Source organism: Neodiprion pinetum, chromosome 1, assembly GCF_021155775.2.
Source record: "Neodiprion pinetum isolate iyNeoPine1 chromosome 1, iyNeoPine1.2, whole genome shotgun sequence".
Lineage (NCBI taxonomy): Eukaryota > Metazoa > Arthropoda > Insecta > Hymenoptera > Diprionidae > Neodiprion > Neodiprion pinetum.
Genome location: NC_060232.1, coordinates 19,136,500 through 19,161,802, shown reverse-complemented (window position 1 = coordinate 19,161,802; position 25,303 = coordinate 19,136,500). Strand labels below are relative to the sequence as shown.

General features: G+C 36.1%; 2 protein-coding genes across 4 annotated transcripts in view; one reads left to right on the top strand and one right to left on the bottom strand.

The window, feature by feature from the left end:
- LOC138190738 (two pore potassium channel protein sup-9-like) overlaps positions 1-25,303 on the top strand; it is a 1,051,447-nt gene that overhangs the window by 207,083 nt on the left and 819,061 nt on the right. The window lies entirely within an intron of this gene.
- LOC124224926 (uncharacterized) lies at positions 1,642-3,238 on the bottom strand. Of its 2 annotated transcripts, none has more exons than XR_011176630.1 (5): positions 3,008-3,236; positions 2,658-2,900; positions 2,415-2,590; positions 2,101-2,211; positions 1,642-1,868 (listed from the first exon to the last, which is right to left on the bottom strand). XR_011176630.1 is itself a non-coding variant. In XM_046637206.2 (5 exons), exons 1-4 carry the CDS (start codon positions 3,176-3,178, stop codon positions 2,114-2,116), a joined length of 579 nt encoding a protein of 192 aa, XP_046493162.1. In that variant the 5' UTR covers positions 3,179-3,238; the 3' UTR covers positions 1,642-1,868; positions 2,101-2,113. The 2 variants fall into 2 exon arrangements, 1 of the variants encoding a protein (XP_046493162.1); XM_046637206.2 differs by having other exon boundaries at positions 3,117-3,238.

Below are 25,303 nucleotides of genomic sequence, written 5' to 3'. Positions count from 1 at the left end.
GCGCAAGGCCGAGGCCACAGGAGAGGAGTACACCCATCCACCAGCACTCGACGAAGACGTACAACAAGTTTTAAAACCGATTTACGATGATCTAACAACGGAGGATCTCTTAGAACGATGTACGGGCGCGAACACTCAAAATAATAACGAGAGCTTCAATCACTGTGTGTGGCAACTAGCCCCAAAGCACGTATTCTGCGGCAAGCAGATAGTAGAAATCGCTACGCAGTGTGCTGTGTGCACCTTCAATGAAGGTTACGACCCAATTTTAAAAATTTTGGAGACGATGGGATGCACGATAGGGCCGAGCGCCGCAGATTTCGCCGCTAAATACAAGAATGCGCGCATCACCCAAGCAAACCGCCGGGCGTCCCTGGATAGCAAAGAGGCGAGGACAGCTCGTCGGATTGAACAATCCATTGAGCACGATCTTTTCGAAGAAGCAGAAGGGATATTGTATGGACCTGGCATCGCTGATTGACCGTAAGTAAACGATTTACCTAAAATTTCCTCACTTGAAACTTTGAACGCGTTTTTCTCGAAACAGCATTTTTCAAAACGGTGGCCAACTTGGAGGGCAGAGTTTTAAAGCTATCGAGTTGAATTTTTTACACAATATTCTTAACGTCATTGTTTATCGTGCTATGGAAGCTTTTTTTTTTTTTTTGACATCTTCCTATTTTTTTGTAAAAAAAACTGCCAAAAAAAAATGCTAAAATCGATACTTTTTGTTCAAACCGGCGCCATTTTTGCAAAAAAAAAAAAAAAGAAAAAAGCTTCCATAGCACGAAAGCCAATTATATACCGATCAATAATCTTTTTGTGTTTTTTGTCTCAGATCAAAATTGTGACCCCCAATGTGGCCACCACATCCAAGTGCATTTTCTGCAACAATTGTTTCATCATTTTTATAGATACTAATTAATAAATAAATCGATCTTTAAAAAATTGTTTTGTATTCTTCAATACCCAATTAATATACAAAAAAAAAACCAGACCGATTAGATTATTTTTTCTTTAAAAAAAAAAATCGCGAAAAACAGCGATTTTTCGGGCTGTCACACTGGAAAGCCCCCTTAAAGTATTAAATTACTGACGAAATTTTTCGTGTTCATATCAATCATCTTTATGAATTTATTAACAATGAGATAAGAAGAATTTTGTTTTATTTATCAACCACGCCGTAATACACTCTTTAATATTAACCTCTTTATTATATAGCCTCTTCGCTGTATACTATCTGTATTGTGACCTCTTTGTCACGACAAATGTTTCTCTCAAATTAACGCTCGGCAGTAAATGAGAATCCCTTTTGCATCTACGTGAGAGAGAAAGACATAGCATGCATGGGACCCAGGGCATTCAGCAAATTACGTACCGGCCCCACTGATATATATGTATATACACTGGATTGGATATTACCGTATACTCTACGTGTAAGCTCGTGCGTCCAATTGAACAATTGAATTTCCGCCATCTTGTACAGAAAGTTGTCACAAAATGCGCGCTAGATTTGAACTGCGTAATATATGCTATTTAGATCTAACGATATATTCGTCACACAAAAAAGTTTTTGACGAGTAAAATAATGTTTGACACATTAAATGAAGAACAAATCATTTTTTCGAAAGTATATTATTATTTACAATTATATGGTGTAAAAGATCATTAAATAATATGACGAAAAACTTGTATTTAAGCGTGATTTTTCTTTATGTTCAAAAGAAGTCCTCAATTCTAAGAAGTTTCCGTCCATTATCCTTCATCCTATGGTGGGCTGAATTCCATACGGATTATTCAAAAATTTGTATAACACTAATTCAACCGTTAGGGAATCCATTTACCATCCATTGATCATCAAAGTGGAGCTTAAGACATGTAAAAAAAAGTTTTGAATTAAATTATATCGAATTGGGTGAGTAAAAACTTTATTCAAAAATATGGAGAATAAAACATTCCTTGCAAACGTTAAGGCATTTTTATAGAGTTGCGTGCGATAAACCACAACCGTAATATAATTAGTAGTATCAATCCACATTCCATTCACATGAAGAAAAAGTTACAAGCACAATCAAAAGAAAATAAAAAAGATGTACATACCTGAGCATGCAAATCAGGTACAAATGTGTAGGTGATCATGTAATTTGGTTAAATTCACTGTGGTGGGCCGATCGGATTCATCCTGAAATTCGGTCTGCTGCAAGTTTTCACCTACAGATAAGTTACTAATAAATAACGACAATGGAAATACACAGAAATGTGTCACACACGATTTTTCTGTAACAGAGCACTTTATAATCTGTAGGTAATTAACCGCTTCGACGGCATTGACGCAATAGTGCATCACATCAACGTGTCTTCATGCACACTGAGTTTTCTCTGACCTAAAAGGGATTAATAGTTTCAGATCTTACCAAATAACGTTGGGATACTGCCTTTTCGTAAAGTTATATAATTTTTACTTTTCTTCTGAAAACTAGAGGGTTCAAAGTGGTCGGAACACAGAAAGCTATCACTTGATGGAGGCCACGGTCCAATGTTTATATTTGCGATCCACTGCTTCATAATATCAGGTTCATCCAATGGGAACCTACATAACAAGCAGAATTTAAATTTATTAATTCACACGTTATGTTGCATTGAGTAACGGTACTTACTTGAAGAATGAATAGCCATGTCCATATTCCCTTAATCGGTGACAAGATGAACACTCTGATTTTGGGTTGTCAAATATAGTTGGTACACTGTTCTTTTTCAATGTAATTAGGAATCCTGTCCTATCAAAGCAGTCATTTGCAAAATGAGCTGAACACAATGTGCTATTTCGGTTTGGCTTCCAGTCCTTCCTCTTCATTTCTTTTAACCACTGCTGAAGGCGCAACACATCTTTCACGGGAAATCTACATATCGAATTATAATTTAATCCCTGAGTCAATAATACCCGAGTTTTCAATTTCAATTATAATAAGATCGGTTCATAATTCAAATATTGTGAATTTTTACTGACCCGATTCGTACGTTATAATACTCGTTAAATATAATTAGTAAATACTTCGTATGCTGACATAACCTCTGCAAGTTATCATTTGCAGAACGCTTCAGCGTTGTATACTCACTTGTGAAATGATCGCCCACTATATTTTGATTGCTTTGTTTTGCAAAAAACGCAGGTACTCATTGTTACCTCAATAATTGTTACTGTAATTTTCCATCGCAATCGATTATATACACATACATATATCACATATATATATATATATATATATATATATATATATATATATGTATCTGAAGTGACAAGAATCTGTACAAAATGGCTACCGTTCAATTGGCGTGACGACACCACGCTTAATCCAATCCAGTGTATATATATATCAGTGACCGGCCCGGGATATTTGTGAGAGCCGCCTAGACCTCCCCGCTTAGTGCGACCGCAAGACGCTTGCTAGCCCGCTAGACAGCGACGTGTGCTGCCCAACGTGTTGAGTCAAGGAACCAACCCGCGAGCGAAAACGACCACGGCTCACTCGCACACAGGGTGTACAAAATTGCCACGAGACCAGCGCCACGCCAACGCCCGAGAGACAATGGCCGATAGCCGAGAACCCTCCGCGAACACGTACCGACAGGCCCCGATCGGTCGCCTCGTGCACACTATCGCCGCCCGGCTCACCAAACACCCGTTTTTTTTTTTTTTTGTTTCCGTTCTCGAACTTTCGACTTATTATCGGGAACGGAATATTACTTGACACACACTTTACTTACTTTTCGTAATCTCTTTGACGAATGCTTTTAGAGAAGAATTACATTTCTCTGTAATCCGGCGATGAGGCGATGCCCTCGTTTTTTTTTTTTTTTTTTTCACACTCACTTAACTCATTCCAAGTCATCTAAGTCACCCGAGTATTCCGTGTATCGGAACCACGCTCTGCTACCATGTAAGAGTATAATGTATCAGAGGGGTCGGGTGACTGTATTAAGTAAATACACTTGTTTGCTTGTTCTCTCAATTCCTTTATTCCACTATCTCGAACTCTGAATAGACGCATACGATGTGCTCGTTGCGAGCGTTGAGCCTCGAATAGCGGGAGCCTCGCCCGCGCACAGCGGACGGTGCGCAGGGGAAACGTACGGCCGCCAACAGCGCCACTTACATATGTGCGATATCGACAAGGCTATTTCTTACAGATAGTTACCAGGAAATATTAAAGGTATTAGTATTATTGTTTACAAAAATTGTCATCACCGGCGGCATATTTTTTCAAGGGTTCCTGGAAAAATTGTAATTTTAGGCTGAAATACCCGGAAAACACAGCGAATTTCAGATTTCAAAAACTGTATGAACCCTGGATAAGGTAGATTATTGTTTCATATAAATATTATATATGTATATCGGCGCAATGACGGCTAGATTCGAGATATTTGCGCACGCACCTGGTCTATCGGTAATAGTGGCGCGTATCGGAACGACATCGAAGTTCGGAAAGCCATAAAAGCCGATGGGATACATACTGCGACTTAGAATACAGTCGGAGCTCGAGTTGTTCACGGCTCGACCCTGTAATGCTAGGGGCCCTGAGTCAGCAAGCGATTAGTCGTTCACCTCTTTGTTTTCCTTGTTTCAAATACAAGTGTTCCTTTCAATAAATGCCTCACCCCTTCACCAACGCTAACGCTGTTATTATGGATACCCCTCACCTCAAGAGCCGACATGTACAATTGAAATATCGACGTTTTATTTCCGTATTTGTCTGAACAACGTAACGGAACTCACAGAGACGCCATTTCTACGTGCTTGTTACCCTGCTCTTTAGTATGTACTGATTCCTACTCGTAGTATACAGCTATGAAAACAAGGACAGTGATATTCGAAGGCAATAGTGTATTGTGACATAAGTGCGGACAAATGTTGCCGATTTCAGATTTCAGAGATCGCCTATTTGCACGTAGCACACACGATACCTCGTAATTCCTGCCGTGAAAAGTTTGATATGAGAAACCAGTGTCAACCCCCGTACATAAAAAATACTTCCAAAAATAAAATATAATAAAACAAATTCGTGGAAGAAAAAATAATTCATTTGCCTTTTATTTATTTGTTATTAGTAACATGAAAAATCCACAGAATGGATCATCAATATTCACGTTTTTTCACATTTATAGTTGCACTCTTAATTCCAAAAATAGTACATAATTTGTATTAGCAGCCTCAATCAATCACATTATAAATAATCAATATTCAATGTTTTCACATCAGTAGTTCTCTTTCTAGTGGTTGACTTTTGAATTCCAAAATAAATTGTAATTTATACTATCAACTTCAAGAATTCATACACTTCTCGCAAAAATTAAGGGAACAACGAAATTGTCGAAATTTTTTGGTGATTTTCAACAGGCTGTATTTCAGTGAAAAATGGTCGTACAAAAAATAAAAAAAAAAAGCTTTTGAAGCTTGAAGACTCTAGTTTTTGAATTTTTTGGTTAAAAATTTTTCGAAGCACTATTAGCCATGCAATCCTTGGATAAAGCACGAAGAAAAAATTTTCAAAATTTTTTACGTTTTTTCTTTCGCTCTACGGGCATAGAAAAATTTTTCCGAGCTAAACCAATGCATAGGTCGCATAGCCTGTTTATTTAGCTTCAAGATGCTTTTTTTTAAACCTCGATACGACCATTTGTCTTCGAGATATCGAATTTTGAATGCCAAAGCATCCTTTTTCACTCAACTGCTGATATCTCTGGAACTACTGGTCGCACAGCGAGCCAAAGGGCAGTTTCTTTTTCTGCAGAAAATTTCCTACAAAAATCTGTCAAGGTTGATGTCAAAAAAAATTTTTTTCCACCTGTAGCGTTAACGTGAAAAAAGAGCAAAAAAATGCCATTTTGCCTTTTTTTGGATAATTGACTGTATCTTCGTCAATATTGGGGGGAAAGCTTAGGTTAGAAGAAAATTTTACAGCCTAATGTACCCCAAAGGTCCCCCCAAATCGGTAGATCGATCGGTTTAGCGGTTTTCCTGGACCGATTGATTGAAATTTTGACAAAATTAAGAGAACAAGGTTCCTTAAGAAACAAAAACCTTGTTCCATTGATTTTTTTAAAATTTCAATTAATCGGTCCAGGAAAACCGCTGAACCGATCAATCTACCGATTTAGGGGGACCTTTGGGGTACATTAGGCTGCAAAATTTTCTTCTAACCTAAGCTTTCCCCCCAATATTGACGAAGATACAGTCGATTATCCAAAAATTCTTTAAGAACCAAAAACCTTGTTCCCTTAATTTTTTCAAAATTTCAATCAATCGGTCCAGGAAAACCGCTGAACCGATCGATCTACCGATTTGGGGGGACCTTTGGGGTACATTAGGCTGTAAAATTTTCTTCTAACCTAAGCTTTCCCCCCAATATTGACGAAGATACAGTCAATTATCCAAAAAAAGGCAAAATAGCATTTTTTTGCTCTTTTTTCACGTTAACGCTACAGGTGGAAAAAAATTTTTTTTGACATTAACCTTGACAGATTTTTGTAGGAAATTTTCTGCAGAAAAAGAAACTGCCCTTCGGCTCGCTGTGCGACCAGTAGTTCCAGAGATATCGGCAGTTGAGTGAAAAAGGATCCTTTGGCATTCAAAATTCGATATCTCGAAAACAAATGGTCGTATCGAGGTTTAAAAAAAAGCATCTTGAAGCTGAATAAACAGGCTTTGCGACCTATGCATTGGTTTAGCTCGGAAAAATTTTTCCATGCCCGTAGAGCGAAAGAAAAAACGTAAAAAATTTTGAAAATTTTTTCTTCGTGCTGTATCCAAGGATTGCATGGCTAATAGTGCTTCGAAAAATTTTTAACCAAAAAATTCAAAAACTAGAGTCTTCAAGCTTCAAAAGCTTTGTTTTTTTATTTCTTGCACGACCATTTTTCACTGAAATACAGCCTGTTGAAAATCACCAAAAAATTGCGAAAATTTTGTTGTTCCCTTAATTTTTGCGAGAAGTATATAATAAGTAATACATGTTCAATTCTTTCATATCAATAGTTGCCTCATAAAGTTGAAAAATATATTTCAAAGTTTTATATTCTGCCCACAGGTGTGTGTGAAATCGTATTTTACACACGCAAAACAATGCTTTAAATCGAATTTCACGGTAATACATCGAAAGAACTAAATGATAGTAATCCAGAATTATTGACTAAGTACGTATGGGCCATTTCTACAATTATCAACCAATGACTCGACCCTCAAAATTTCTCTGAAGGTTTGACATCTCATAATGTGACCTAAGATTAGAAAGTCTACTAAAGTCCAGCCGTTTAGGGTTTGTCGTTTGCGAGAAATGTGACAACAAATTTTTCTGTCGAAAATTCAATGCCAATTATTATACCTCTTTCACTACCAAAGTAAAAATAGCAAAATGATCTCCTTTTTAAAAAATCCTATATTTTAAAATATAATTGCTATTTTTGAAACCTTTTTCAATACCCATCTAAAGACAGGTTTTTGGGATATACAAAGCTATTTTCCATACGCCGCAATACTGTAGCATTTTTCTGAATTACTCATCCGAAGGCTGAGATTTTTTAAGTAAGAGATTCAAACTTGCAGAGAGGGATGGCAATGAGGTCTCGATCACATGAATCACGGCTGTAAAGATTGGAAAAAAATCCCTTTCTTAGATTCAGTTATATTTATATACCTTTTTTTGAATCATATACTATACTGTTCGTGGCAATAGTGGATTTTGAAAAACTATTAGAATTGATATTCACGAGTATTGATCACAGATCTTCATTAAATTGAACGCGGTCCCTACCAGACCCTACAGCTGTCCCACTTTATAAATTTGAAATTCTTACTGATCATATATTGGCTTCAGATGAAAAGTTCAAAAGAAAGTTCAAGTATTGTGGCACATGGAAAACACCTGATTTTTATCAATTACGTGTTTTTCGAATGTTTTTCAGGATTCACCGGAAAATAAAAATTATGTTTCAAAACTTGAGATATTTTCACATAGGAAACGTATTGCCATACTTTTTTGCTACGACGAAGGTGCAATAAAAATTGATGTTTAATTTTCAGCAAGAAAATTCCATTTCGCATTTATTTTTAATGACGAACCCTAAAACGCTACAATTTAGTAGACTTTCTCTTCCTAATGCATACTGCAAATGGTAAAAATGTTACACAAATCGAACTTTTGAGGTTCGAGTCATGAACTGACAACTGGGAAAATCGCCCATTCAATTAAAGATACGAATTGCGATTGGAAATTACAAATACAGGTTCACTTAAGGGGAGACTTCAATGAAAATAAAGGTCACATATTTTTGGACCATTTCTTCGAAATTTGGACCAGTTTTTTACAATCCTAAAACTAGAATCTGATCCAAAATTCAGCTCAATAGGTCAAGTAATTCCGAAGTTATGCATTTTTTTCGAAGATTTCTTCGAAACATCCCTTGCGCATTAGGTTTCATCATAGAAGTTTGAAATTTTTTGTGGATACACTTAGTACCATAGACTAAAATTTGAAATGGGGAATTTTTTATTAGAGATTTCTAAGTCACTGAAACTATTACTTCAACTATTTGACTTTTTTCTGCTACAATTTTTAGTATATTACAGGCTAGGAAATGAGTTACATTCACCGGAACTAAAATTCCGTGCGACGATTTCAAGATAATATGCCTAAGAATATATCTGCCAAAGGGCAAAATGATTGAATGAAAGCTAATGCGCAAGGAATTTTTTGAATACCTGAAAACACAGTTCTGAGATAAACGCGATTGAATGAATTCAGTTTCATAACCTTTTAAGAAGCAAATATGAAGTATGCACAGAATGAGATATTTACTTTAGAGATAAGACACTTTGGCTTAGTTGACTTTAAATTGATTTGGACCATATAAAATTCGGTTTTTAATTTTATTTATTTGAATCGAGTTCAAAATTCATTTCAGAATGTAACTAATCTAGTGATAAATCATGTGTCGCTCGTCAGTGCCTATCGCTATTTTGATTGATTTCTTCAATTCCATTCCTCGGTACCGATTTGTATCCAATCGGTTTCTGCGTGTCTGTTCTGAGGTCAACCCCATTCTTACTCCGCTTCTTCCTTCAGAATCATTCAATTTTCGATGAACTCACTCCGGAACATAAAGGCAAAGAAAAATCCAATTGTTTTATTGTGGAATGATTATTAGAGCTAGACAAATATTTCAATAATATATTGAGTAAATGAAACTGATCAACTCATATTTATCTAGCCCACATTTAAATCTACTATACAATAATATACCTGAATTTAACTTTAGACCTGACTACTTGCAAATTAGTCCTGTGATGAAACCGTTAGAATTTCCCAGCACCATACGTTGTCCCTTTGGCTTCTGTTTCAACCTTCTCCGCAGCGGTTTTCTTAATTTTCACTGTTCGTCTGGCTTTCTTACACTCCGTCGTTGCTTTCCATTCAGCCTTACGCTTTCATCTGGCATCTTGTTGCCGGCTTATCTTTTCTGCATTATCTGCCACCTTCTCAAACCTCACTGACATCTTTGCCTTTTGAGCATGGAGCGCTCCCATGTTGAACTCAGCAACTGCGGTTGCTACTGTAGTTTTTACTGCACTCTGATTTATAACCACCTTGCCATACTGCAAAGTCAGGCGAAGTAGCATCTAGTTGGGCTGCGACAACGACACACACCTGGCAGTATTTTGAGGGTACCTGGTAATCGATGGCTAGTCCAGTAAGGATGTCGATGCCTATTCCTACACCGTATAACAATGTAAGGCCTCGCTTGTGCTACGTACCGTTGTAAGATACTGCGATGTCAAGTACCCACTCTCCAGCGAAGGATCTATTACTTTATGCGCTCTTCTAACAGTGTTTCCAACTTTTTACAAAACTCTCGCTTCTAACTTCTCAGTCTCTGTAGTCACCTGGTCCACATGACTTTTGAAACTACTGACACTCATGCCTTTCATACCCATGACAGTATAGAATTTTTCCATACTTGAGTATCCTAGTCTAATGCCGATTATTCCATCAAATACTTGCCTGTTTATTTTGACGGGTGGTTTCGTCGAAGTATCATTGGTACGTGGATTCGTGTAATTTTCACCCATTTCATAACCGAAGCTGTAGCATTTGACGACGAGCGAGTGCTGATTCGAGTCATTTTGAGAGACAGATCTCTTAAAATTTACGTCGGAGTAGTTCAAACCACAAGAAAAATTTGTCACAGTTCGTCAAATCTATCGTTTGAAAAATAGCTTTGCAAACACATTCTCGGGGAATAATTGCTAACCCATAGAAATTTTCATACCTAGATGCTTAGAGCATATGTCACAATAACTGATACGAGAGTTATCCGTAATGTTACCGACCGATGTTGTGGCGCACAGGCAGATTGTTAACTTCGTGCTCCTTTATTTTCAAAAAATAATGGAACGAATCGACGGACTTCCACGAAAATTGGCACTCAAATGTTTTTTGGATCGCTGATCACGAATCTATAGTCAGATTTTGAAAAATTTTAATAGTGGACCCAGTATGACAGTGAAAAGTTCAACATTTGTTTTATCGGGCAAAAAAACACATTAAAAAAATATTTGAGCAATGTCAAACTTTTCCCAGGTAGGGGACGGTTCAAAGAACGTCTTTCTGTAAAAACCCGAAAATTGATTATTCGGTCATTTTGATCGAAAATTTCACCGAAGTCCCCCCTTAATAACAATAGTTACATTAATTTTTGACATTCTGCTGAACATCGCGTACATCCTATAGTCGTACTATACTATTTCAGCAGTTTCAACTTCGACAGCCTGGGATATACAGGCGTGTAGGCCGAAATCGTCTCAGGTCAATGGAAATCGTACAAATTGTTCGCATCTTTATTTTTTAATCACCTGTGGAAACTTTTAAAGTGATTGTCTGAACTATACCAGAGTTATATTACTTTCAAATTTTTATGATTTTTTACATTGAGCATGACAGTTTCTCATAAGAAGACAGAAAAAAAAATAATATCCGAATCCCGGAAACGCAATAATCAACAAAAAATGCGTGAAATAAAGTGGGTAGGTGGTTGAAGCTCCGTGGAATTTTTGTATTTTTGATGAGAAGCGTTCGGCAGCAAGTGTTGTACATGGAAACCTTTGATAATTTTTGACAGCTTCATTTAGCTTGTAAAAATTATTCATTATTAAATATTATTATTCGCCTGTATGGAAGAGTTCAAAATCAAATCAAGAATGTAATAAGCAAAAGGTGGTAACTAAAGCGTTGGAGGTTACCGACAATCCATTATATTAACGTCCATGATATATCATACAAACAACAGGAATTAACAGGAACTTGGACTATTGATAAACGCAAATCATTGATTCCGCAACGTTTCGACCATTTTATTTGGCCTTCTTCAGGCGTCTATAAACATACATATAAATACAAAATATTTTAAACACAACGCATAATACATATAACAAGATTATACAATTAATAGCAAATAAATTTACCTCAATTTATAAGCGTAAACAATATAAATCTTCTTATACAACTTCATTGGCTCCTCATAAATAATTAACAAAATTCAAAAATTTATTAATTAAAAAGAACGCAGCTAACAGAACCGACTTGTACATGTAAATAAACTGTCGACCGCAGTCAACCTCAAAATATACATAAATGAGGAAACAGTAAGCGAATGAAGCGCCCTTGTTTCCCACATTCACCGCCGCGGGAATTCAAAACAATACTCTAAAACATTTCTACAATATCTGAGTCAAAACAAAATTAAATACATTAAAATAGTCTAAACATTCAAAATAAAGTAAAACTAACGTGCGTCACCAAGATAATCGTTATAAACCGATAAAATCTCGTTGTACATTGCACTCAGATTCTGGGTGTCAGTACGCTTGTTTACCGTGTCAGTTTAATCCAAACCATTTCACTAACCGATCTTTTTAACCAGTTATTCTCTAAATCTAAGATCTTCGCTTTGTCAAAATCAAACCCATGACCCGAGTCGAAGTAATGTGCGGCCAGCGCTGTTTTGTTCTCATCCAAGATTTTAACATTCCTACAACTATTCCTATGTTGGTAAATCCTATTTTTTAAATACTGTTTGGTTTGACCCACATAACAAAGTCCACAAGAGCACGGGATCTTGTACACTACACCTGCTCTTTGATCCTGCTGCACTGGATCCTTTAACTTAGTGTATAATGATTTTATTTTATACACGTTATAATAAGCCAGCTTTACATTAGTACCTGTAAAACAACTATTAATTTTATGTGACAAGCCCGGAACAAAAGGAAGCCGGCAGTACTTGATGAATATTTTGTATCTATATGTATGTTTATAGACGCCTGAAGAAGGCCAAATAAAATGGTCGAAACGTTGCGGAATCAATGATTTGCGTTTATCAATAGTCCAAGTTCCTGTTAATTCCTGTTGTTTGTTACCGACAATAAATTAATACAGTATCTTAACTACTGTGTATGGGAAGATAAAAAGCACGGATACATACGTGAATGAAATAAAAGAATCGGCAGTCAATCAAATATAAGTTTCACGATAAGGGGTCAGTTCGTTTCATACACTGGTAATGAAGCTACGGTTCAGCATACGGTCCACCTATGATGCGCGATGGTGCAGTTGAATTAGAGCGAGGTACACTTGGTGACAATGAATCTGAGATGGCTAATTTTTTACACTAGACAGTTATGTTGGCAACGCAGAGAAACCTACAGCGCCATAGTCGGACAATCGCGAAGAGATCCTGTGATCCATTGAGCGATGGAAAATGCCGCTCTCAACTTATTGGGATTATCGATTTTACGCCACCAAGGGCGGAAACTCAATCAGTGGTCGATAATACTCCAAGACTAGGGCACTACACCACCGTTTCATTGAGGCCACTGAATTCTTATTTTCAATTCAACGACACGAGAGCCAATGCTAAACCTAGAAGCTTAGCTGGCACTTATAAAGCCAGACCTCACGCACTTGTCTGATTTAAATTTGACGAGTAAATCTGCAAGTAAAAAAAAAAAAATTGACCAAGGATTGCAAGTGCAAAAGACGATTTTTCTATTCCAAAGTAAGGCTAACGATCTCGGCAAATATTTTCAAGTATAATGAGACGAAATAATCACGGGTTAAATGTTTAAAATTTTCAAAATATGAAGTACAACTGTATACAATAGGTTTTGTTCAAAAACAAAAATAAAAGTTTTTCCCCCTTTCATTTATCGCCCGCACTGCAAATGAGAGATTTTCACATCAAATCTTTTCTTCTCACAGAAAGAGACGCCTTTAATCAAATGTTAAGTACTAGCTCCATGGAATTAATACAGGTAAGAAATAATTCCCCTAAACAAATTAAAATTTGGCCGAAAATTCAGAAATTGATCTTTTGGGTCTTATTGTAACGGGGAAATATTTAAGAATATATCCACAATAACGGAAATCTGAGGTAAAACTTATAAGCCGTTGGTTTGAAGACCCTCAATTCAGCATCTTTCAGGTCACTTTGTAATTCATGAAGCTGATCTTGATGTCCACCTTTTGTTTATTGATACTTCAATCCTTCCCAATTGAAATTAGACCATAACAAACTTGATATACTAATTTTGAGTGGCCGGTCTTGCCCACAGGCCGGCGCTGCCTTACCGTCCCGCTCATAACAGTATTATTACAATTATTTTGTCCAAATATTATATTAAATAGCCCTAGATGATGATATTGAATACGCATGACAGATGCTTATGCCTTCATTCACATTTTTATTCCGTGCCTTCTTTTTAAAACTACGTAAATCTGCAGTGACTATGTCTTATTGGCAACATATTTATCACCGTGGAAGATTACCGAACTCGCTTAGTATGACATGAATAAATAACAGTGGAACAAAAATATTGGATCAGTGTAAAATATTTTTTACCACACCTCGACAGAAAGTATCGTACTATTGCCCTGTTCGGGTAGGAAATATCGCACTTTCCGTTACAGGTGTGGCGGAAAAAATATACGCAACGTGGAAAGTAAATTAGGCCATCCCAAACTAGGTGTTTGCACTCAGTTTAAGATAGATTACTTTTGCTCCGTAGTTGCGTAATATACTACTTTATTATTGCTACAAATTTAAATGAAAGAAAGAAAAAAAAGAAAGGTTATACACCCCAACGATCGGAAAAGAATAGAAACGGATTGAGAATTTCAATACGATCTATTCCGATTTCTTAATCCAAACGGATATTTCGTATTCTTTGAAAAGAATTAATTCGGATAGAAGGAATTGAATCGGATTGATAATTGCCATCTCTTATTCTAAATAAATAATTGAAACGAATAAGCTATTCGACATTGGTGGCATAAGGTGGCATTGTCGTGAATATGACGGGATAGGAAAGAACAGATAAAATCGAATAGAAACGAATAAACAGATTAAAACGAACAGTGTCGCATTGGAATAACTCATGCTTAATTCGGAAATTTAAAGAAATTGGATTCATAATTCTGCTAATCGTTCCGTTTCTGTTCTTTTCCGATTTTTTGGACACGTTGTTTGGGATTGGATTGATTCGAATACGCGAATAGAAATCGAAAGCTATAGTATACGTACGTTTTCTCGGTAAAGCAGGTCCAATCAAAACACACTAGGTGTTGACGACACATGAAACGCATTCACTTCACTACTTGCCTTGTTTTGACAACACACCACGCTTACTACGCGGGGCAAAATCGTATACACACTATTTAACCTGTGTTACTCCAGTGTCACTTGAAGGCTACGATTATTTTACGCTTAATCATGCTGACATCTGATTTTGAAGTTGGCCATTGATTAGCGAATCGAAAGATTTCAAATTATGTTCACAATTTCGATCGACTCCTCGATATGCACTGCCTGGAAGAAAACATAACATTAATATCGGTTTACGAAAGCGTGACTCATTTTTTACCGGAAGCCAATAAATATTACTGGGTGTGGGTGCCATTGGTCTGGAAAAATAATTAAGTACCTTCTACTTACTTCGAAATGATTTTGTGTCATCAGATTTGATTCAATGTATATATTTTCTTCAATTACCATAACTGAATATTTTTTTAGTACAAGATACTCAACAGTGCAACCAAGTCGTTTTCGAAATATCGGGGTTCAAGTTGATTCAACGAAATAGCCTACTAATAGTACACTAACGATCAGAGTCAACCATAGTGGCCGCTATCATTCTAGTCGACCGCAGAGTTGACTAGTGGTCAACATAGGAACTTCCTCGGTCAAGAGCGTACATACATGCAAACTTATTTATGGTGCTTATGGGTTCCTAAATTTTTGAAATTTTTATTTCACGAGAAGATGTGCAGAACATCAATTCTTTGGTAGCAAAGACCGATTTGGTTGTGATGGTGTATGGTTTTTTGTTTTTATTTACGTGTTGTATTCCAAAACAGATAACTACTTCACATCTAAAGAACGCATGTAACAAAACGATCAGTACAAAAGAATAAGTCCATAACAAACTTGTTGATCATTCATTGCCATATTTGCTCAGAGACCTCAGATTTGATCAGAGATATATTATTATTCAATAGAATAACGTAGCTTAACAATGGTTTTTGAAACGAATAGGATTAGCGAATAGGTCCATCAATATTTGAAAATGAAACAGAAGTACGCATTTATGTTAGTATCGAAGTATACAGCATAATTACTTGACAATTTTTTTGATTTCACTACTTTTTTTGCAGAGATCACAGTCTTCTTCATAATTTATAATTATAAATAAATCTTACTATCGTTGCCACATCATAGTTACAAGAATTTACGAATAATGTTTTCAAAAATAGTTCAATAAAAATGTCACATATCATTAGAGCGGTCCTTAAAAAGCTTGTTTGAAAAAATCTCTCTCCAGATCGACTCAAAAAAAAAAAAATATAAACAATTTCTCTAATATTGGACATAAACAAAAACACTCGGCAACGACGCACGATCGTCAACTTGAAGTAATGACTTATGAGTGTGAATAGGGTATATGATTGATTTATAATAGAATTATAAATAAGTTGTCTCTTTCTTAATCTTCAACATTCAAAGAATTTTTTGGCATGGTTTGAATTGTTCCAGGTGTGTCAACTTACAAAGCATGATTTTTCCCTCATTTCCCTACTACAATGGAAATACTGTTCGACTAGCTGATGTAATATTTTATTTTTCACATTGATTTTTCCTCGTCAGTGATTATTAGCAGTTTCTGCCCTTTGAAATTCAAAATGAATTTATGCTCACAAGCACCTTTTCTAGGTGAACTAGAACGCTGACATTTTTCACTCATTTTTTCTAATTTTTTTGAGACCGATCTAGGGAGTGCAGAGTCGATTCAAATTCAACAATGATCTTTTTAAGGAGCACTCTAGTAATTATACTAAACAATGCTATATGCGTTGCTTCTTGTACTGTCAAGCTGATGGCCCTCTCAAAATCAAGCGTGTACCCGACGCATCAATCGGCCTTCAACGTCAGAGGGCCTGCAAAATAAGAAACGATTATTTTGAAAATTGCTTTCCAATATCCCGTATGTAATTTGAGAAAATGAGATTCAGAAAAACATGAGTAATTTATGTGGTATGTTGAGCTATGTCTACCCGTCATCCAGAATGATCACTAATCCATACTCACTCCATATCATCTTCGTCCTATTTCCATACGTGTAGATTATCACCTTCGGGGTTGTAGTCTTCTCACTTCACACCACTTTCTAACTGTTATCACATATTCTAGACTTCCTCAAAGTTGTCTCGGTGTATTTACTTTGTACAATTCTGTGGATTTTCATCTCAGTGCTTTCTTGGAGCGCTTGCCGGATTCATTTCGTACTTTTCGAACTTTCAGGCTGTAATCAAACCCTCAAGCGAATAAGCTGCAGATCTCAATCATATTTAGTATATACCTGGCACAGCAGAGTCTTTTCAAGATCAAGATACTACATCTAGAAAATTGAAAACAAATCTTCACTACACTTCAGAGGCAGCTCGGCTGTTACACGCTATAGTGTAATTTTACGTAGCCCATAACATTTTCTAGTCATAACATATAATTTATGCAAATAAACTGTAATCTAAGCTTGTTCAGTTTTATTGTATTACTTCAATTCATATCGTAATTGGGAGGGTTAAAAAAATGCTTCTAGTTGAAATACGGCAGTCGGATTGTTTTCCATCGCAGCATTCAACTTCGAGTACGACTGTGATGTGTTAAATTGTACAACAGCCCCAGCGCATCGAGTGTTGTCAGAATTATCTCTTCAGCCATGGATCCGCTTGCTTCCGATGCGTTTGCTGACGATAGCATTGTAGCTGTCATACAATCCTAGCTCGGTCAGAACACAATTTTTTCTTCGCCTTCTTTCGGAATATTACTTTACAAATGTTGATTTGATTATTTGTATTCATAAAATTAATTTTCTAATGAGATTTATAAACTCTAACTGCGGTGACCTTAACGAGTTTTTGTTCTACTAGGTAACATATTTCACTATTCAAACTTTGTTTTCGTCATATTGGAGCTAAAATATGTATCCCCAACATTTGACGGCAAGTCTGACAAAAACATTCTATTTAAAGTCGAGAGCAGAATAATGAATAATGTTCTTCAAAGTAATTTGTCAACGGATCTCATGATCACTTTTCAATTATATGTAGGTAGAGACATTTTCGGCAGAGGTAAACAATCATAAGTTTTAGGTTATACACGCAAACTACGTATCGTTATCCTCACGAGTTATTCAAAATTGATATGCATTTTATATGGCCCCAACGACGATGTGACAAATTATAATTAATATAAATAGTTTTCACATGTTTTTTTCAAATATTTACCCCGATATTTCAGCGTTGATTCTCCATATCGGTCAACAATCAAAAATGAATTGTTTGACATTTTCGGGGCTGCTTGCAGTGGCTCAACCCGCTCAAGCTGTGTGTTAGTGTACTAGACAACCTGTCCGAGTATACCCGTGCGCGTGTGCAGCGGACGGGGCGCATGGAAATTTGCACTCGGCCATGGCCAGCCCCCTGACACTGGTAGGTAAAAGTGGCACGCGAAATGTGCTTGCCGCACTGTGGCGCTAGATGTTCTGTAAGAACTTCTAATATATATATATATAATGTTCCTTTTTTTAACTTTGTCGAAGCTGCCATGAGTTTCTCTGTAAATGGAGTTTATTGTTTCGTATACTATTACATTACATTACTTTTCTTTACATTACGTACTTATATTCTACGTTGAACAAAAATAATATTACCTGTAAATGGAGAAACGACATTTACAGCTTATTTTCCTCTCGTTCTGACGTTTCCACGTGCGATTCCGCTGATAATAGCTTATGTACTCATCTGTCATATGCCCTCGGCATTCTATCGTCTCTATTCGCTCATATTTACACGTATGTACTATTGACCGTGAAGCTGCCAAAGGCGCTCATTGTTGTGCGGTGGAATTTCAAATTTGGGAGTGAGGAAGAAATATGATGATGTGAATATAGGCCTCGTCATATTTGTTTACATATATATATGTTGCACCGTCGTCTCGAATATTTTACATGAATATAAGGCTATTGTAGATAATTTTTTGTATAATAAATATGAAATAAAATAATAATAAAAATATTGTAGATAACTTTTTGTAAAATCAATATGAAATAAGAGAATAATGTAAATATTGTAGATAACTTTATGAAAACCATTATTCGCGCACATAATGAATTTGAATTATAATTTGAATTGTTCAGCTTAGCATGATAAATTTTAAATATTCAGCAATAGTCCTTCAACAAATGAGAATATTCTAAGTTGACTTAGGAAATAGGTAACAGGAATGTAATAAGGTACTCACGTAGACGAAAAAAAACATCCGTGTATAAAAGTGAAAATATTCATTTATTTTTGTATGAATACAATGCATAATGAATACAATTTTCGAATAATAGTGAATATAATGGATATAATAATAGATATAATATTTACAAAATGTACATATATGTTGCATGTGTACGTTTATGTTTTGCAGAATTTAGCTTTCTTTTTGTGCAATTGCTTGTCGCATTTCGAGTTCATTTCGCAAATTTTCAATGATGTTCGATTAAACAAATGAAGGGAACCTAATATTCAAATTAAAAATTCAAGTAATATTAGATTTATTAAAATGATTTCTGTATTTCATGTTAGTGCGGTTCGAAACAAAGAAAATCTAATCGGCAGCGTAGAACTCAAGAACGGAGATCACATCTTGTGACACAAGTTGAAAATCAACTTTCTCAAAATGCGCCTTAACGTCATAGTTAGCTTCAAGGACAATCATGTTTTACAGTAATGTCAGAATATTATTACGAGAACATTTACTTATCAGATTCAACATCGTGTGCTTTGTTCCATCAATAGAAATTAATATCTAATTTTCAACGAAGTTCATGAAGATTTTTTTCCGAATAATGTAATCCGATACAATATCTTGTTCATAGTCCTCCGAACATCACCTCGTAACAAGGATATTTGGAAAGGGTCCCTTTGTTGCAAGAACCATTATAAAATTCTTGGTTTTCAGTTCGTGCTACTGAATAACTTCTGCGTTTCAGGTTCCATTTCCAATCTCAAAATGAGATTTTTTTTGCTCCAGAGAATGCTAACATGAAATGCAGAAATAATTGCAGTAAATGGAGATTCACAAGCTTTGAGTCTTAGCGTTGGACCCTATGAAAAGTGTAAAATTGAATTTGGTTTTAAGTTATCGTGCAACTAGCTAGCCAGATGACACCGTCAACTAAGATTAAATTTAAAGACATTTTTAACTGAAGTTATTTAACAATTATAGATTTAGATTGATTCAGTTTGCCTGGCAAAATTCAACCCTACAATCTAATTGAGGACTTGAAAAATTATTTATCTGAATTTATTGCCAAAGAGAGTAAAAGTAAGCTTCAAAATAAGATACTAAATTAAATGGTATAAAGTTTGAAAAACAATGCTGGTCTATTGACCAGAATAATAATGCTTGAATTACAATGGTGCACAGAATGATTCCTCGATAGAATGAATTGGCAGCAACGGTAAGTAACAAACTTATCGCTATTGGCTCGATCAAAGTAAAATGATGGGATATTCAGCCATTATTATCTGTAGTATATCCCGCTCTTCAATTTTGCCTCAACTGATGTTGAGAAGGTGGCGATGGCCTGATGAAATTCACTCTGGCACCTGATGTCTGACGGAACAACCAGGTTCGATGGTTATAAGGATTGCACCACTCAAGAAACCAGGATCCTTGCCACCCAAACGTTTTGACCATCAGGTAAGGCATAATTTTCCTCGTATTAATCAAAGTTTAAACTTCGAGCCTGCTGAAAAAAAATCAATTTTATCATTGAATCCATGTTAAAATATTGTAATAGTCAAAGATCACGGAATTAGAAATTTATTTACATGCTTCCATGCCTGACAACTTTAGTCCCGCTTTGACAATGAAGTCTACATTGACAGTTGGGTTGTGAAGAAATTAATAAATAAAGATAAGCCTGGTGTACGATGTGAAACATGCAAAAATGCTTTAGTACAGGATTTTCAAAATGTGACCCAGTTGCAACAGAACTTTCTTATAGAGGCTAGAACGAGAGGAGGACTACTTTTTTTTAGTGAATCTGTCGTTTGTATTTGTGAACAAAACGGGAATATCATTCAGGCATTCCATTGATAAACTTAATGGTTTGGTTCCGGCCGGAAACAATTTTCCAGCGTTTCTTTGTTCAGAGGTCTTGCGTGATTTTGTACAATCGCCTTGTACATTGTTTCCCCAGTTAAACGAACCCATGTTTGATGATGCAACTAATGAATTAAATCACATTTATTTGCTTTCAAAGTAAGTATGCAAAGCATACTGTATTGAAGACTGTATGCTGCAACAAAGATAGCGTCTGAAAAAGTTGTTCGGACCAAAATTCGTCATCACCTCAATCAACTAATTATTATCTGGGAACGTCAGTAATATCTGGGTCATTCCACCAATTATTGAGTGAAGTTGTGCCGGGGGATCTGACCCCACCTAACAAAAAATTTTATTGAAAAGTACATAAAAAAGAGAGCTTTCCTGATTTTTTTCAAATTTTTTCGTTGAACCCTTTCGAAGATACAGTAGATCGAAAATTGCAAGATTTGCAATTCTTGACTTTAGATATTAAAAATATCAACCCCTTGTAAAATTTCTAAAAATAAATTAAGTTACGTTTTTTCTGTAAAAAAGTCTCAGCTTTCTGAAAAAAATATTTCCAATACCCTCCAGTGTCGGGAAAACCCTGAAAAATGAGGTCAAAAACTAAAAAACGCTTTTTCTACCAATGTATCATTTTTTATATTTTTTAAAATATTTTTTTCGAAAAGTTCAGATTTTTTTACACGGAAAATGTATTTTTTTATTTTGAGATTATTTAAAAATAAACCATAGAAAAATAAAGTTGAAAGTTCTGTGATGAATTGCCGATCTGTATTGTGCTGCCGTCACGGTCGTCACACGAACTATCGAACACGAACTCGAACACTCGAAATTTTTATGGGTGATCACACCTAATGTGATAAGCGTTAAGGACTTGTTTTGATTTTCGGCCTTTCGCAGTTAAAAATTGAATATGGGATGGCCAGCCTGCGAAAAACAGACGATGAACGTGAGTGGTGCCGAGTCAGCGGTGACCGAGTGTTAACTTTCAAGATATTCTCTTAGTATACCTCACAAGCAGTCAACATCCAGCGTAATATACAGATCAGTGAACAAAACTGATTATGAAGAAAACGTAGAATTGAAGGTAACAAATACAGTCATCGAAGACGAATGCGTTTTCCACCAGGTTGGTGATTGTAATAATAATAGTTCTTTATGCATCACAATTATCTTTGTAATCGGTGGGAGGAATTAAGGAGCAAACAGGGGTTTGGCAGCGGTGGTAGAAACACTCGTATTTGCACCCGCATTATCATCCAACTGTGAATATTTATGCTGACGCTATGCATGATATCTTAAAAGGTACCTTTGGTTATGATCTGGGAAAAATTTTAAATAATTTCATATACGTAGCAAAATGTTTGATAATCCAGAGTCGCAGTTTTTTTTACATACACTGTAGGATTCCACGCAAATTGGCGTTCCGAATTTTTCATTTGTTCGCATTTCCACACAGACACGAGGATTACCACAAAATGAGTTATTCAAGCAGGTGGATTGATGGTCAGAACGTCTTTTGTCTATTGTGAATAAGGTAGACATTAAAGTACACGCAGAAAATATAACGTAAGCGTCAGCGTGATCGTTTGCTTAGCCCTGAGGATAAAGACTGCCTGGTGAAAAATGACGTGTAGGATCCGTAAGACGAAGCAACTTTTACGAACAACTCGCAGTCCACGTTGTCAGTGGTGGAGCATCTAAGGTGACAATCATGAGGAGCCTGGTCTGCTTTGAATGTGTGTCTGGAATTTATCTCACGATAAATAAAAATTTGCGAATGCTAAAATCTTGTAGCGTCGAAGTACCGAGTGTACTTTGTTCATCTGTTTTTATGACTTCGAAAGGGATTCTTCTCGACCTCGTAGAATGAATTGTAACGTGTTCGACCACCTCAATAGGAGCCGAGCAGTATTCACAACAAAGCTAATAACGTCGACTCACCAACAGACGCACGTAGCACCACCGACTCACCGAGAGTGGACTACAGTGACGCAGGCACACCGGCAGACCGCGGATCATTGCTTCCGCACTCGCTCCAAAGTTACTGCTCAAGACCATGGACAGCCGATCCTATAACCAACAGACCCATGACGTAGCACTAACTCGCTGTTTGTAGATCTTCATTATGGTTCCAAGCCAATGCGGCAGGTAACCTCTTCGACCAGATTCAGTTCGTTGGAAGAACAACTATAGGCTAAGTGCCTTTGATGCGATTAGACATTTATAATGGATGAAGGAAGCAACGTTAAAGTGACTTGCTTACTAGAGAAAAAATTCCGGAATAGAAGCAATTTGGAACAGTATAAACAGTAAAATTACTTAGGAGCATAACCAAGGAATTACGTAGCGGCACTTACAATTAGTAATAGGCAAAGTATACAGGAGTTGATTCATTTTCGTTGTCGCATGAATTCCAGGTAAAATTACCAAACTTCGAAGATTTGGACTCAACCCATTGGTTAACAAAATAAGGATAATTAGTAGAGGTATGCAGGGACGGTCTAATAGCCCACCTCTGTATTACGCAGCTACATTCTAACCTCCCGCGTCTGCTAGCACTCAAATTAGATCAGTAAAAATGAGATGGGACCGCGGGAACGGCCTAACAGCCCAACTTCGCCATACGCAACGCAGCCAAAGGGCAGTTTGACGTGGCATCATGCAATAATCTCACGACTTGCGTCACTGGCAGAACTAAAAACTTGCATTCCCGCTAACTTGCACTAAAAGTTTCAACGGATATTAATTCTGAGTTCATACGATAAACAGGAAATAGAGATGAGGCATACCCTACTAACACATCTCCCTTCCTTACCAGACAGAATAACTCATCACCTGTAATGAATATAACTTGATTACAAAGACAAAGATTTCACCGGCACGCCATTTCACAGGTGCATGCAGAACCCAAAACGGGGAGGGGGGGTAAACATGTTTGACGAAAGTAACATTGCAACGCAATACTAAGTAACAATTACTAAAAAAGGAAAAATAGTATATTACACTACTAGGGCCGAAAGTATGAATTTTCTGCACTGCGCGGAGTTCAGGGCTTTCATACTTTCGGCCCGTGTGGTGTATACTATTTTTCTTCATAGCTGGTCGAAAGTACGATAGATAAATATGCATATCTTTTTTTAATGCCTGCCCGACATTTGCTGCACGAGCAAAGCGAGTGCTGCTGGTCGGGGGCAGGTATCAAATACAATTTTACTGGAAGAAAAATATAAATTTGAACAAATATCTTTATTAATGAATTAAAATTGAAATTATAAATAAATAACAAATATATTATTTATTGTATTAGCATAAAAAAGAACGAAATTATTAAATTTATATGATAGTACTATTATAAATTATTATTTTTGTCATCTTTCTATTTATCGCAACCGAAATAAAAGTTGTTGATAATATTTCCATAAAATGTACAGTTTTGATAAATATTACCCGGATTTTGATCAGTAGTTGGATTAAAAGAGATTGATTGTGACGTTTGTTCGCTTGTACAATGATCGGTTCCGATGATTTTGATCGGATTTTGCGGTAGTTTATTGTCTTTGTTTTTTGAATAAACCGAAATTCGTTTTTTTTTTTAAATGACTAGGTTTTATCATTTGTTTATTCCTAGGTTCAAGAATTTTTTTGTTGCTCGCGGTTCTGAAAAACACCTGTGGTGACTTCGGCATTTCAGGTTCATCAAGTTCATCAATCCTAGCAAGATCCTCATCATCAATTTCAAAATCGTCAGAAAAGGTGTGAAAGTCTACTTTAGCATGTGAGGGTTCATCAAAATTTTTTGGATTTGTTATTTTAACTGAACAGTCGTTTTTCGCTGAACTTGTTGATGGTTCTGGATCAGTTACGGTGGATGCGGCTGCATAGGTTATGCTTTCATAAATTTTTTCTCGATTTTTCATCGAATTCTCCACATATCCTGTAAAAAGTTGAATAAGATTTTCAGGAACAAAATAAGTATCATTTCAGTACCTATTCAAGAACTAAATATGAATAGAATAAACTCATTTTTAACGGTCATATTATAAACAATCTGATTAAAAAAATAACCTTGTGCAATATTTGTTGATTTCCATCCTCCTAACTGTTTTAGCATTGTTATATTAGCACCTGAGTTAGATAATAATGTCGCGCTAGTTCTCCGAAAACAATGTCCAGTATACTTTTTAGAGTTAGGCAATTTTAAATAGGATGCTATCAAGTAAGGCGTTTCACCGATTTTATTTCTACCGATGACTTGCTTCAGGCATTTTCCATTATAATATTTGATAAAATATCTGTCGGTAAAAGGTTCCTCAGGTCTCAAAGAGCTGTATTACTTGAACTTGAGATAAAAATGTTCCCCAATTATACATTTACGAGGAACATCATTTTTCGTTTCGCTAACAGAAACAAGATACTTATCACCAAGATCTTCGATATTATTCAATTCAATTTTACTAAGCTCATCACATCGCATGGCCCCACAAATGCCAAATATAAGAATCACCTGAAATAATAATAATAATTATTA